The sequence below is a fragment of the Phyllostomus discolor genome, chromosome 10, assembly GCF_004126475.2.
Source record: "Phyllostomus discolor isolate MPI-MPIP mPhyDis1 chromosome 10, mPhyDis1.pri.v3, whole genome shotgun sequence".
In the NCBI taxonomy this organism is placed as follows: domain Eukaryota; kingdom Metazoa; phylum Chordata; class Mammalia; order Chiroptera; family Phyllostomidae; genus Phyllostomus; species Phyllostomus discolor.
Genome location: NC_040912.2, coordinates 44263712 through 44280189, shown reverse-complemented (window position 1 = coordinate 44280189; position 16478 = coordinate 44263712). Strand labels below are relative to the sequence as shown.

Here is a 16478-nt window from a genome sequence, read left to right as displayed (position 1 = left end):
TGGAAAGTAAGTTTTTTTAAAATTCCTCTTCTATTCATAAATCTTGTATACTCACCTCAGTTTTCACATATTTAAAGGCATGCTCTGTGCTAGGTGTTGTATAGGAGACTTAACATTCAACATTTGATGAACAAATGCAACTTTTTCTACTCTGACATCATTGATTAATTTATGGCATTGTTTTTGTTGTGCCCACCAGATTTCCCCCTTTTCCTCTTTCAGTGTTTCTTAAACCTTTTTATTTATAATTCAAATAACAATGTTATTGAAGGAAAGAAAATTGTTACTTGATCTTATACTAAGACAGCTATCTTTTTGTCACTGGGACTAGAAAGTAAAGGCTAGGTTTGGGGAATGTTTAATTGAAGTGGACTCAAGCAGAACTTGAAACTGACTGGATGTGAGGAAAAGCAAGTGGACAGATAAGGGAGGAAAGTCCAAACTCTAGGAACTTTTAAGCCTGAATGGATAAGGAGGGCAGAGGTACCATGAAAATAAAAAGGGACATAGAAGCATTTGAAAAATAAGGTGTATTTATTTTTATCTATTTAGGTTTGATAACCTAAACCATTATGCTGTTGATATGTTCAGTAAGCAGTTTGAATATGGAACTGGAACTGAAAAGTCAGAACTAGAAATAGAGATTTTGAGATTCAGAAATGTAATGGTTAAAGGCACAATAGGGAGGAGAGAAACTTGCTAAAAAGACAAAATCTGAGAGAGCAGTTCCAGAGAATACAGCCTTTTAGAGGCTAGGAAAAAGAGGAACCAGAGCGACTCATTAACAGGTAAGAGGAGAATTAAGAGACAGGTGTTCCATAGAATCTAAGAAAGGAAATACTCATCTGTGTTTTTTTTTTTTTAAAAACCCTATATGGATTTGAAAAAACATATGAATTTGAAAAAACATACTAATTGAGGCTTTTGGGATTTAGATGCCTTTTGGAGATTAGTGGTGACTTCATAAAAGTGCTTTCAGAATGAAATTTTCAGTGTGTTCCGGAGTTAATTGTTCACCAGAAAGTGTAAGTTTCTTTTTAAAAGCTTGGTCTGTTGACCACAGATTTGTGGCAGTTTGGCCTAGCAAAAGATAATCTATTTCCATATAGTGGTAAACATGTATGTATTGAGTTCTGTTCAACTGCCTAGGTGACTTGTGCTACATTTGTTTTTGCAAAGGTAAATAAGAATACTGCATCTGTACTATTAATTTGGGGGTCTTGTTTGTTTTATTTTTTAGTTGGACAGTTGATAATTTTGTAGCTTATTGTGTTAAAGCTGGAACTCAGTATGCTCAGGTTTACTGTGTTTATATTACACATTATCGAGTTAGATTAGTGATGGATTACTTTGGAATACATTGAGAGTCTGAGTTTGGCAATGGAGACTGAAGGCTGAAAGCGAACTACAATGATCTCATTTTCTTAAGTCAAGACACAAAACCAGATGAAGGGGGGCATAGTCAGGAGCCATAGTTTTAAAACCCAAGTTTTGGAATTTCTGAGCAACTTGCTATGGGGACACTGGGACAAAATATTGGGACTGACCTGGAAAATGTGGGACCAGTGAAGTGGTTAGAGGAGCATTAGATAAAGATGAAGAAGAAATGGGTGAAAGAGAAGGTAATGGCTTTGTGAGTAGAACCAAATAAAAATAAACCTGGGGACACTTTCCTTTTTGCTATTAAATATCTTCATTTCACTAAAATTAATAAAATATGACAGCATTTTTGTAATTGTTAAAAGATTTTATGTATTTATTTTTAGAGAGAGGTGAAGGAAAAGACAAACAGGGAATTACCAGTGTGTGCTTGCCTCTTGCGTGCCCCCCTACTGGGGACCTGGCCTGCAACCCAGACATGTGCCCTGACTGGGAATTGAACCAGAGACCCTTTGCTACACAGGATGGCACTCAATCCACTGAGCTACATCAGCCAAGGCTGCTTATTATCTTAATTCAAATGGGGTTCTATTTTATTTCCATAATATAGCATGGAGGTAGGGAGAGGATAAACTTGGATTATACCTCCCAACTTATTTTGATCTTGAGAAAACACTATACAGAAATAATTTCTTCCATCTTCAGTATTAAAAACAGAAAACCGGATGCTTTCCTTTAAGAAAAAGAAGCATTGCTTGTTGTGTAGGATGTTGAAAAAATCAATTATAGCTTGTTATGAAATTTGTATAATAACTTTTTCCTTTTAGTTTCTATGCTTATCTGTATTTATTTTAAAATATAAAGTCTGTAGTACAAAGTTTTATTTAGAAACAAAATCTCTAAATAAAGGTCTATTGCTAGGCACTTTCTAATTGCTCTGTTGATACCTCCTTTGCCAGTGGTTGATGGAATTGAACGCCAGCTTCTCTGACTTCAAGCAGTCCCACTGTGGAGTAGTAATGAAGTGTAAGAGGAGAGATAAAATTGTTTAAGTATACTGGCTAGTTCTCATTTGCCTCCATTTTCTCTGAACCGAACACCTGAGAAGATTTAAACAGTCTATTGACTCTCTACTATTTGTCCTAGGTTATGCTGGCACTGGATGGTATTAATAGAAAAAGAACATAGTGTCTGCATCTTCAGGCAATTCTCATCCTGTCAGGGACAGTATATGTACATATATGAATAATTATTGAATTGAGTTGGCTAAAAAGTCTGCTTAGTTTTTTCCATAAAATAAAAGACACATTCTTTCATTTTCATCATTAACTGTTGATTTGGATATTTTGAGTATGTTAGCTATCTCCTGCTATTGGCTTCTAGTGGGTAGAGGCCAGGGATACTGCCAGATGTCTTCCAATATATAAGACAGCCCCACAGCAATGAATTATTTGGCTAAAATGTCAATAGTACCAAGAAGCTTTACAAACCACTTTTGACATGTTTGATCAGTCACAACACCTCCTCCATACACACTGCACAAATTTTTTTTTTTTGGTGTTTCAGTTGTGTTTTTCCCTTTTTTGTAATAATAAAGCATAATATACCCAAAATGTTGCTTTTCTTCCATCTTCAATATTAAAGTTGCACAAAAATCTACTAATTTTGATAAGTTTTTTAAGTATGCTTATATGATAGCTGTCACAATACAATCTAAAAAAATTGTTTTAAATGAAATTAAAGACTACTAAGCACTACTAGAGCCATTGTATGGAAAAAGTAATAGGCCTTTTGGCCAGCCCAATGCATTGAGATATATCCTAGATTAGAGGTATATTTGAGGACCTGTGGGTAGAGATGAGGAAGCAATTTCTGAGGAAGTGGAAGATGGGGGTTGTTGGTATCAGTACTTTGTTTCAGGAAATGTTTCAGCAAGGTGATTTCTGTATTGAGCTAGAAGAAAGCTGAGTTTGCTTGGAGGCTACTAGGAAAGTAACTGAAGCATTGGAATCAACATGAACAAAGAAAAAGGTAATTTTGTATCCAAAGACCCATAATATTGGCCTCTGTTTACTTTAAATTATGTCCTTTTAACATCAATTTTGACAGCTTTATAACCACGTATTTCTGAAAAAGAATGGCAGACAAGTTTGTCATGCAGAAGTAGGTAAATGGTGAGCAAAGATAAGAATTTTGAAAGAGTTGCATATTTTGCAATTTAAGGTGGGCATTGCAGTTGGATAATTGAAGAGCCCATTTTAATTGCTTGTAACATTATTAGAGGTGTGAATATTTTTATATAAATATGTTTATAAATATTTAAGAACAGCCAGTTAGAGATAGTATGCTTTTGGTAGAAGTTATACTCTGATTTTACTACTTGCTACTGTTACTTTGTGTTTGGGCTTTTAACAAAATTTATCTTGGTTTGATACTTAATGCAGGTTATATGGTAGGGTTAACTTACTAACTAGTATTAGATTGAATGGCCTTTGTGATGTAGGGCAATGAAATATTCTAGGTATCAAACCAGATGAACTTACTCATTTAGTGGTTATTATTGAGTGCCAAGTATGTGCCAGACCCCTCCCTACCTTTAAAATTCCAGATGAGTTCTTCAGTAATTGCTTCAGAAAATTTTCAGAGCAATAGCAAAAGTAGTACTATTTTATGGGTTAGTTATGGTTATGTTTTGCTAGAGTGTAACTCTTAAGCTTAAAGTAATTCTGTTTTTATTTCACTTTAAGGTACAGCTCTAAGATATATTTATGTATTGTGTGTATATTTACTGAAAGTATTGCCTTAGGAAACTCATACAGTTTTTAAAGTGTTCTGACTGAGGAATTTGGGGCAGTAGTGTGTGGACTAGTAACAGCATGGGGAGTCTTGAGCTCCAATATTTAAATTATTTCTATCCCATCTTGTTCCAAAAAGAATTTGAGTTAGCTTAATTTCCATTTTAGCTCTATTTTTTGTGTCCATTTGTTTTCTTAATTACTCTAACTTAAAATCTAGCCAACAAATTAAATTTAATACTTGTTCTTGTCTAAATGTATTCTGAATTCTAAGTCTGTATAGTGACTGTGAAGAGAATTAGATATATATTAGAGATGGAGCTAACACAGTTTGCTGATGGATTGGATATCTGGGGTGAGGGAAGGTAAAGGAAGGAAACAAGTACGATTCCCAGCTTTAGACCTAAGTGGCTATTGAATGGTGGTACTGTTTGGAGATTTGTGATACCCATGAGACACCCAGTGGACAATCTATCAGACAGCTATTTGGAGAGATTCAGTAAGCATCACACAACATGTTCTTATTAGCTGTGGTCCTTGGATAAACAATGAAACTGTTCAGCACCCTTTTAGAGAACTCAAATCTTGACACAGAGACCTTTGAGCATTAGCTTATTGATTTGGAATTTAGAGGAATAAAACTTGTGTTTTAAGAGACAAAATAAAAATTAAATAATTGGAACTTTAAAGCAGGAATATTAAACTCAATTTTTGTTTGCATGAGAAATTCCAATTATTAAAGACATTTCTGTGACTTGTCTGAAAAGGCTCAAATAATTTTTGAATTTCCCCATTTTTAATGACATACATTATATTACATATTGATCTATAAAGTCCAATAAGATTATCCAGTGTTTATCTTCAGTTTTATAGTCTAGTGGGTAAGGCAGACAGTTACTGAAATACTTATCACAAGTGGTAATAGAGCAGTCTGTTAACTGAGTTACTCAGTGCTGGAGGCTGAGGGGTGGTTAAGAAGGGACAGCAGCAGTTCAAGTAAGGCTTCAGAAAGGAAATAACACTTTAGCCAGAGACCTACTATTGACGCATTAACAGGAATAAAAATTGTGAAACTCTGATGTAGAAAGGGTTGAAAGGTTTCTTGTGGTGGTGGTGGTGGTGGTGGTGGTGGTGGTGGTGGTGGTGGTAATTCTATATGGCCGAAGCATCAAACTCTTAAGTAAGAGAGTGTTAAAAAAAAGAAGGTAGGAAATTGGACAGAAAGCATTAAAAATATGCTGTAATTAAACTAAGGAATTGGTAGTTTATCTTGGAGTAATAGACCCATTGGAAGATTTTTAGGTGTGGGAATAAAATTAAAATTACTGTACTTGTCCTTTAGAACAGGAACTCTGAAATATGAATGAAATTATTTAAGGAATTTGTGGGGGGTTTTTTCCCCAAGACTTAAAGGTAGAGAATTAATTCAAAATGTCTTTTTCATTTATTTTTTATTTTTCAATTACAGTTTATATTCAATATTGTTCTATATTAGTTTCAGATATACAGCAAAATGGTTAGAAAATCATGTAATGGGTTGGCCAAAAAGTTTGGTTTTTGGGGTTTTTTTTTTTCTTCTTTAAGATGTCTCATGTAATGCTTAGTTTTCTTTAACTTCATTGGAAATAATTGTGTTTAGATTGTATTGGGACAGCTATCGTATCAGTGTGCATTTCAAAAAAACCCTATCAAAATTAGTAGATTTTTGTGTAGCCATTTTAATATTGAGGATGGAGGAAAACAGGCAACGTTTTTGGCATATTATGCTTTGTTATTTCAAGAAAGGTAAAAATAGAACTGAAACATACACACAAAAAGATTAGTACAGTGGATGGATAAGGTGCTGAGACTGACTGAATGTGTTAAAAGTGGTTTGCGAAGTTTCCTGCTGGATATTTCTCGCTGGACAATGCTCCACAGTCAGATAGACTAATTGAAGCGGATAATGATGAAATAGAGACATTAATTGAGAAAAATCGGTATTACATCACGTGGTAGATAACATATTCAAAATAACCAAATCAATAAAGTCATTGGTAAAAATGAATAATGTGTCCTTTATTTTATGAAAACAACTATATGGACTTTTTGGTCAACCCAGTAATTTATAGAATGGTTCTTCCCGTTGCTTTCAAGTACCCACCTGGTCCCATGCATAGTTATCATGATGTTACTGATTATACTCCCTATGTAATCTGCATCTCTGTGACTGTTCTGTAACTACTAATTTGTATTTCTTAATCCCTTCATATTTTTCACTCAGCCTGCCAACTTCCTTCCTCTCTGACAACTGTCAGTCTGTTTTTATTTTATTTACTTTGTCATTTAGATTCCACATGTTCTTAGTAAGTGAAGTAAGTCAGACAGAGAAAGAAAAGTCTTTCTTAAAGGGCTTGTTGGGTTTCTTGTTTGCTTAATTTTTTTTTTGATTAGTGCTACCAGATCAATATAGTATTGTATTATACTGATGTGATACAGGATGTGGTGAGTAAAAGTATATGTGAATATACTATTTAGCTATATTTTTTTGCCCAGTTAGGACGATAAATAATTCAAATACTGTATTTTTGGACTATGCGATGCACCCCCCCCCCCCCCCCAATTTGGGAGGAATGGAGGGGGTGCGCCTTATAGTCCAAATGTAGCTTTACATTTACATTGGTGAACTATTGATATTTATGTTATTAAGTATTTTACCACGTTTTTTCTCTCAAAATTTTTTTCTATTTTCCTCTAAAGCCTGGGTGCGTCTTATGGTCCGAAAACATGGCACTTTAGGATTATACTGAATAATTATGTATAACTTAATAAATGGATTAGTTTATTGATGTTTAGTTCAGTGCTAACCTTACACATACTGTTGCATAGCATTTAACCTCATGAGTAACGTCCCTTAGTATATTATGACATGTTTTTCGACTTATTTCCTAGTAACAGCTTCACTACAGACCATGGAAAATAGTGATTATGAAGTTAAAGTGAAATTAAATGTGTAGATACTTTCTATTTCATATAGTTAAATGAACTTTGGTGCTACCCTCTACTTCAACCACTATTTAGACAGGAATTTTGATGTATTAAAAGAACTAAATCATCTTTTGTTTAGATTAGCATTAAAATCTTACTCTTAAGATTAATTCACTTAACATGTAAGCATTTACTGGTAATATGCTCCAGGGTCCAGGGTATTATAAATAATAATCTGACAATAATATTATAATCACAGAGTTGAGAGTTAAATAAGGGAAGAAAGACAAAGTCTCTTTATATTTTTATCATAAATATATAGAAGGATATAGTGTTTTAAGAGTACATGTAAAGTCTAAAATAAACTCAGAGGAGAAAACTATTTTTGCATCAGTAGGATAAGAAACTCCAAAGAAGCTGAGACTTAAGAAAAAAAGATGGGTAAGATTTGGGGGTATGTAAGTCAAATGACTACTAAGAGGCAGAGAAAAAGCATACACAAAAACACAGAAAGATAATTATTGAGGGGAAATTTTAAAGTGGAGTTTTGAAAACACCTTTTTGTGGTGTTTGTGTTAGTTACACATTGCTGGTGTCGGTGCTACCAGGTACATACAATATTGTTTTATACTGATACTTTAAGAGATTTAGAAAAGAATATGGTTTTTCTGTTTACCATACCTCCCAGTTTATCAAACTTTTTTGATTATTCTATTTAATATCCTTTTGTTTATAGCTGGTCATTTCATTTTTGCCCCCACTTGCTGCTGAACTACAGTCTTCTCCCCTGTCTCTTTTGTTACTTGTTAATTACATTTTCCTTTTTTATCCCTAATCTATCCTCCACTTCTGAGAAAAACCACTAGTCATTTTATCAAAATTGTTTGATGCAGCCCAGCTTTTCATAAAATACAGAGGAACCTTAACATTGTTGAAAATCAATCTCCTTTCCTCCATGCAACTGATCACAGTACTCCTTCCTCTTGAACCTATATACCTTATACTGGTGGTGCTGAAAGTGTTTATTTTTCAGACAGCAAACGACAGTATCACCTGGGTACTTATTTAAAAAATAAAAATTCTCAGGCTGTACCCCAACCTACTGAATCAGAAACTCTGAGATTGGGGCCCTGAAATCTAAGTTTTAACAAGCCCTCAAGGAGTTCTGGAGCATGCTCAAATTTGACAGTATGGCTGACATATGTCTTATAATACTTAACACTCCCCAGGAAACAAATTGGCCCAGAATGTGTGGCTTCTTTTGATCTCTGAGTAGGACAGGTTTTAGAGAAAATAAATAAATCTATAGTAGTAGAACTCTTAGAACTCTTTAACATTTAAAGAGTTTCAGTAATTGACACAGTAATAATAGCTAACATTTATTGAGCCTTTTTTTGTGCCAGGCTGTTTGCTAAGTATAGGAGTATAGGTATATTACAGAAGATGAGACATAGGTTGTATATGGTCAGTGTCATACAGCTAGAAAGTGGTATATCCAGTTAACTTGAGCAGCTAACTATAAAGCTGACTCTTGTCGTTTAGGCAGTAAGTCCCTACTTGAGAATATCTTTTTAATACAGTGGGGTAGACTTATTTTGATGTTGTGTTATTTTTAAAGTAACAAAGTTTTTACATTTAATGAACCACCTTTTATTTACACTGTATAAAGATTAGTATCTTTGATGGGTAGGAAAATTTCTAAGTACATTACTTACATACACTTGTTTTAAATAGAACATTCATCAGAAATTTGAATGTAGCATTCCATTCTGTGCGAGGCTTTAAGAAGACTGGATATATAACAGTTTATACTCAGATTGGATACTTACTTGTACACAAGTGTTTTTAAGTTTTATTATATGAAATGAAAAGTCATTTTACATGAAAAGATTTTTTGCACATTTTTCGACATGATTTGTCATGTAAAAGAAGAATGCTTGGATTGATTGCAGTAGTAGGTATTACAGAAGTTCATTCACATTTTATAATTAAATTATTCTTTCCTTTTCCTTTGTAATTATAGATGTGTTTTTTTATGACAGTTATTTAAGTTACATTCCTTTTCTTCCAGTGTTCCTGCAACTGTTCATATTGATATCCTTTTAAAGTCAGATTTGCACACAATATTTTATAATCATTTAAAATACTATAAATATCTGAAAATGAAAATCTTTTTAACATGTAATTTTTTGAATAGACAGTACATTTATATAATCCAAAAGGTGTGAAAGGACACATAGTAATGTTTCTTTCCCATGCGTTTCCTACAGCTACCCATTTCTCTTCCCCACAGACAGCATCCTTTGTTAATAGTTTCTCTTCAGATATTTTATACACATCTACAAATACAAATGTATTTTTCTTTTTAACACTAATAGTAGTATATACACTGTTGTGTTCCCTACTTCTTACATTTAATAAGCATTTTTGAGATATTTCCATATCATTAAAGCATAATTCCTGGGTTAAAGAGTTACATTTATTTGTAATCACCAAATTGCCTTCCTTAGGGGTTAAAAATGTTCTTTTCTGTCAGCATTTAATGAAGTTCTGGTTTTCCCATGTCCTCATTAACAGTCCGTTTACTTTAAAGATATTTTATTTTATTTTACTTTTATTTACTTTTATTTGCTTTTATTTTCTGATGGGGGGGAGAGGAAAAAAATAGTAAAACATCAATTTGTTCTTACACTTATTTATGAATTCATTGGTTGATTTTGTATGTTTCCTAACTGGGGATCAAATCAGCAACTTTGGTGTATAGGAGCCACACTTTAACCAACTGAGCTACCTCGCCAGGGTGGTCCATTTAGTTTTAAAACAATTTTTCCCTCTAGTACACTTTGAAAACTTTACCACAGGAAGTAGCATTGTAAATGTGGGGAATTTTACTTTGGTATTGTGCCAGTGCAGAACAAGATTCTAGTCATTTTTTCATCTCAAAGAAAAAAATGTGTATTCTTGTTTTTAGAACTCTGAGATTATGGTGGTAAAGTTTCAAATAAAACCAAAAGGCTCACTCACTATTCTATATATTCTATTTGTAAGATTATTTCAAGTGCTGTATGTTAAAGTATATCTTAATAAGAAGTTAAGAATCTTGAATTAAAGTTCAATGTTATTTTTTTAAATTGTATATTCTTCTCTGCTTAAATGTCAGCATCACAGGTAAAAAAAGATGGTGAAAAAGTTAAATGTTATTAGGCTTCTTTTTCATTTCATTTGTTCTTGATAATTTACTGAATAGTTAAACCAGAATGTCTTAAGTATGTCTTTAAGCCTGGAAGAAAGTGGGCTCCTTTGAAATTAAATTTCAGCAATGTAGTTGAATAGTGAATTAAAACAATTCACAATGCCGACTTTCAGTGCTTCTGAAAGCAGGAAGTGTATTACAGACATGCAGAAATATTCCAGCCCAAAGAACATCCCTACTGCCATATGTGGTAAGAATTTGTCACTAACTCACAAACCACTTCTGTAATGCAGTGAATAAGCAGAATTGGTCTGTGTTGGACATTTCCAATTCAATATGTGAAAGAATTTTGTTTTGCAGTGTTGTATAAGTAATCATTAGCTTATGCTTTAGAAAGAGACTGACATCATTGGTGCTCAGGGCTTAAGACAGAATAAGGAAAATTGTACTTAATCTTTTGAGCATGGTTTTAAAACTTGGTTTTTGGAACTGCTTGTTAAAACACAAAAATTACTTGAGTAAGTTAAGATCTGAGTTAAATATTCTGGCTTAGCTTATGTGATTTCTTTAAATAAAATTACTTTAGTTCTTTTTTCTTCACTGCTATTTGGAATATTAATCTTATGTTTGCACTTAATAAAAATCATCCTTGGGGTTAATTTTTAAGGATTAGGGAGATACTGTGATCTTAGAAAAACAGGAAATTGAGTCTTGGCTGGTATGGTTCAGTGGATTGAGTGCTGGCCTATGAACAGAAAGGTCCTCTGTTGAGTCCCAGTCTTGATTCCCAGTCAGGGCACATGCCTGGGTTGTGGGCCAGGTTCCCTGGTGCGGGGCATGTGAGAGGCAACCACACATTGATGTTTCTCTCCCTCTTTCTCTCTCCCTTCCCCTCTGTCTAAAAGTAAATAAATAAAATTAAAAAAGAAGAACAGAAAATTGAGTTGCGAGGAATTGGGGTTAGCAAAATTCCGTGAAGAGCTATTTGTGAATTATTAAAATTTTGAAAATACTGCTTTTCTAAACTTGATTTTTCTTCTCTTCTTTTTTAAAATATTTTAAGCGATTAAGAAGATTGTCTACCAAATATAGAACAGAAAAGATTTATCCCACAGCCACTGGAGAAAAAGAAGAAAATGTTAAAAAGAACAGATACAAGGACATATTGCCATGTAAGTTTGAAATGCCCTTCATTGAAATGGAAATGCTAATTAGCAGTTTATAGCCTACACTAGCTTTAGTCTTTCTAATGAGTTTACTTGTTAAGGAGGTAGTAATTAACCTCCCTTTCAAGGTACACTGTAAGTTAATAATTTGGTTTTGCTTCTTGTTTTTCCTTTTCATAATAGTTTTATTGTTTTTTATTGTTTAATTTCTCTTTAAGCATCACAATTACTCTGATACTACTTTTAAACCCTGAAAAATCCAAGTAAGACAGTCTTCTTTGGGTTCTTTGTTCAAAGTTATTTTATTAATATAAAATAATATAGCCCTGGCTGGTGTTGTTCAGTGGGTTGAGTGCCTGCCTATGAACAAAAAGGTCTCTGGTTTGATTCCTGGTCAGGCTACATGCCTAGGTTGCATGCCAGGTCCCAGTTGGGGGTGTAAGAGAGGCAACCGATCAGTGTATGTCTTGCACATTGATGTTTCTTTCCCTCTCTTTTTCCCTTGCTTCTCTCTCTCTGAAAAACAAAAACTTTTAAAAAATTAAATAAAATAATATAGACAGATAAATTGATAAAACTGAATAAATTTTGCAAAATGCTAAAATAAATATAAACATTTATTTGTTCTCTGTACACAATGAGAACCTCTGTTGATTAGTTATACATGAAAAAGTAAACCATAAGATAATTTATGCCTGTATGTCTGCTGTCCTCAGCAGTCTAAAATATTTGTCTCTGAGAGTATGCACTTTGCATGGTGATACAAAAGTAGATTAACAATTGTTTGTAGAAAATAAAACAATAATTAATAAAAATACAAGAATAAACTGTGTTTCTCATACAACTATAAATCTACTTTTGCCCCACCCTGCACTGGTAACATTATATTCTAGTAATTGTAATGTAATTATACTCTTAAATAGCATAGTAAGCACTCATTAAGCTTTTGGAAAATACACTCCACTTTCCTCCCAGTCCACTTCAGAATAGAGAATGGTATGGGTTTCTTTTGGATAGTGTTTGTTAAGCAAGATAATCTTGAAATACTCTTATGGGCTCTGGATTTAATACACATAGCCTGGTCTTCCAGAGACAGTTTTTCTCCCTGGCTGGTGTGGCTCAGTGTATTGAGTGCTGGTCTGTGGATCAAAGGGTCACTGGTTCAAAGGGTACATGTCTGGGTTGCAGGCCCAGCCCCCCAGTAGTGGGCACACAAGAGGCAACCACACATTAATGTTTCTCTCCCTCTCTTTCTCCCTCCCTTCCCCTCTCTCTAAAAATAAATAAAATCTTGAAAAAGACAGTTTCTCCACCTTTGTCTATTATGTAGGGAAATGAATCTTAGCCCCAGGTTTCTGTTTTCATCAATTGTGTTTCATTCATTGATTTTACAAAATATTTTGATCATATACCATGCACTGGGGATACTGCAGGAAAAAAGTGGCAAAACCTTCTGCCCTTATGAAGCTTATATTCTATTCAAGGTGTCAGGTAATGAATACAAATACCATATATGGTCTATCAAATGGTGATTAGTGCTATATTGAGAATATGTAATAGGAATGAGGGGCATAGAGAAAGCTGACAATAGAATGGGGAAGCTTTACAATTTTAAATAGAGAAGGAAGGTCAGTGGTGTGTTGTTAAATTGACCCTCTGAAAAATAAAAGCCTTGATTTTGTATTGTCGACCAATTTCTATAGTAAATTGGATTATTTGCCATAATCATAACAAAACTATAAGGTAGATACTATAATACGCCACTTTGCAGATGAGAAGCTGAGACGGGGAGGTTAAATAGCTTGTCATACAGCTAATAGAGTGCATGAGAATTTAAACCCAGGCAATTTGTATCCAGAACATTGGTTTTCATCTAGGGTGATTTTGCCCTTGAAGGGTTATTTAGCAATATCTACATTTTGGTTGTCAAAACTGGATGGACAGTAGGCAGGCTGCTACTGACATCTTGTGGGTAGAAGACGGGAATGCTTCTACTTGCTACAATACGGAGGTCACAGCCTCTCCATAATAAAGAATTATCTGCCCTGGCTGGTGTACCTCAGTGGACTGAGTGCCGGCCTGTGAACCAAAAGCTCGCCAGTTTGATTCCTGGTCAGGGTACATGCCTGGGTTGTGGTCTAGGTTCCCAGTTGGGGGCGTGTGAGAGGCAACCAATTGACATCTCTCACACTGATGTTTCTCTCCCTCTCTTTTTCCCTCCCTTCCATTCTCTCTAACAATAAATAAATAAAATCTTTTTTTTTTTTTTTTTTAAAGAGTTATCCAAGGCCAAAATGTCAATAGTGCTAATGTTGAGAAACCTTACCCTGGAGCCTGAGCTAATCACTGTGCTATAGTCAAAATGGCAATGCCTTTTTTCCTTTAGATTATGTAAGGTTTGATAAGTCAGTTTCCAATAAATTTCTAAGTCACTTTAATTTAGAAAATTATATTAAAAGTAATTGTACTTAGAGATGAATGTTTACTTATTGTCATAAGGATAATGTTAAGCTGTCAGTTTCTTTTGCATGTTTAGCAAAGGAAACATGCTTGCATGCTTGCAGATACAGTATTTTTAAAATGGCTTTATTGGGATAATGTACATGTCATAAAATAAATACTCATTAAAAGTGTACAATTCAATGATTTTTACTAAATTTATAGAGTTGTGCAATTACCAACACAATTTAGTTTTAGAACTTTTTCACCACCCCCAAAAGATCATTTATGCCAATTTGGCATCTTCAGCCCCAGGCAGCTATGCTATGTCTCTATAGTGTTTTCGCTTCTCAAAATTTCATATAAGTGTAATTATAAGATGTGTAGTCTTTTGCATATGGCTTTTCCACTTCATTCATCCATGTACCATACATATATCAGTAGTTCATTTCTCATTTTACAGTAATACTCCATTGCATGGTTATATCACATTTTATTTAACCATTTGCCAGTTGAAGAACATTATGAACAGTGCTGTTAAAAACATTTCCATACAAATTTTTATGTGGACTTATGGTTTTATTTCTCTTGACGATATACCCAGGAATGGAATTTCTGGGTCTACGTAAGCTTATGTTTAACTTTTTAAAGAAACTAATAAACTGTACACAGCTCAAAGTAGCTGTGTACTATTTTACTTTCCTACTAACAATGTATGACAGTTCCAGTTTCTCCACGTCTGCAAATACCTGTTAATGTCTTTTTGATTATAGTTATTCTGATTGTAAATTTAGAGGTATCTGATTATGGTTCTAATTTGCTTTTCTCTGATGATTACGGATATTGAGCATATTTCTGAGTTTTTTAGGTACTTGTATATCTTTGGTGAAGTGTCTTGAAATCATTTGTACTTTTTTTAAGTTTCTTTTTTTATATACCATTGAGTTTTAAAAGTTGTTTATATATCCTAGATACAGGAGTTTTGGGGTGTTTGTTTGTTTGTTTTGATATATGATTTGTAAAAAAATTCCTTAATATGGTATGAGGTTAGGGACTAAAATAATCTTTGTGCATGTGAGATTGTTAGTACCATTTTTTGAAAAGACTCTGCATTAGTTGCCTTGGTACCTTTTGTTGGGAAGCATATGAGCCATATGTTTAGTTCAATTCCATTAACCTGTTCTTAAGCCAATATCATACTATTTTGATTACTGTAGAGCTATGTATTAAATTTTAAGGAAGAAATGTGTCCTCCATCTGTGTGTGTGTGTGTGTGTGTGTGTGTTTTAAATGGTTCTTTTGGATCCTTTGCATCTCAATATACATTATAGGATCAGCTTGTCAATTTCTGCAAAAATCCCAGTAGGAATTTATAGATCAATTTGGGAAGTATCATCTTAAAACATATTGACTCTTTCAATCCACAAAAATGGAATGTCTCTTCATTTCTTTAGATTTTCTTTAATTTCTCTAAGCAGTGTTTTATGATTTTCAGTATACATCTTATTTTTTTCTTTTTTAACAATATAGTTTATTGATTATGCTATTACAGTTGTCCTCATTTTTCTCCCTTGAGCCACCTTTGCCATCTCCCATTCCCTCCAGTAATCACCCCCCTGCCCCCTTAGTTCACGCCCATGGGTCATATATATAAGTTCTTTGGCCTCTCCATTTCCTGTACTATTAACATTTCCCTGTCTATTTTTACCTACCAATTTGTACTTTCTAACCTTGCACCTTTTCCCCTATTCTTTCCCTTCCCTATCCCAGCTGATAATCTCCAAATGATCTCCATATACCTGATTCTGTCCCTCCTCTGCTTGTTTGCTTAGTTTATTTTTTAGATTCAGTTGTTGATAGTGGTGAATATATTGCTGCTTTAATGTTCATAGTTTTGATGATCTTTTCCTTATGTAATTTCCTTTAACATTTTGTATAATAATGGGTTGGTGATGATGAACTCCTTTAGTTTTACCTTGTCTAGGAAGCAAGTACCTGCCCTTCAGTTCTAAATGACAGCTTTGTTGGATAGAGAATAATCTAGGTTGTAGGTCCTTGCTTTTCATCACTTTGCATACTACTTGCCAATCCCTTCTAGCTTTCAGAGTTTCTTTTGAGAAATCAACTGACAATCTTATGGCCACTCCTTTGTAGGTAACCATCTGCTTTTCTCTTGCTGCTTTTAAGATTCTTTCTTTAAACTTTGATGTGTCTTGGTATGGTTCATTTAGGGTTCAACCTGTTTGGGACTCTGTGCTTTCTGGACTTGTATGTATAAATCCTTCACTAAATTAGGGAAGTTTTCTTTCATTTTTTTCAGATAAGTTTGCATTTATTGCTCTTTCTCTTCTCTTTCTAGCACTCCTATTTGATAGTTGGTACGTTGACCTTGTCCCTGAGGCTCTTTAGCCTATCCTTGTGGGGGGGTTTTTTGTTTTGTTTTATTTTTTTTTTCTTGCTGTTCTGATTGAATGTTTTTTTCTTCCTTATGTTCCAAATCATCGATTTGATTCTCGGCTTCATCCACTCCACTGTTGG

The 16478-nt window shown here is 33.9% G+C and overlaps 1 protein-coding gene across 5 annotated transcripts in view; it reads left to right on the top strand.

Moving 5' to 3' along the window:
- PTPN12 (protein tyrosine phosphatase non-receptor type 12) overlaps nucleotides 1–16478 on the top strand; it is a 93224-nt gene that overhangs the window by 24309 nt on the left and 52437 nt on the right. For 4 of the 5 annotated variants that reach the window (XM_036010712.1, XM_036010711.1, XM_036010710.1 and 1 more), the window contains exon 2: nucleotides 11399–11507. In XM_036010712.1, the coding sequence (XP_035866605.1) occupies nucleotides 11399–11507 (109 nt within the window). Of the gene's footprint in view, nucleotides 1–10561; nucleotides 10586–11398; nucleotides 11508–16478 lie in introns of those variants that run through there. The other variant, XM_036010714.1, reaches the window with a different exon arrangement.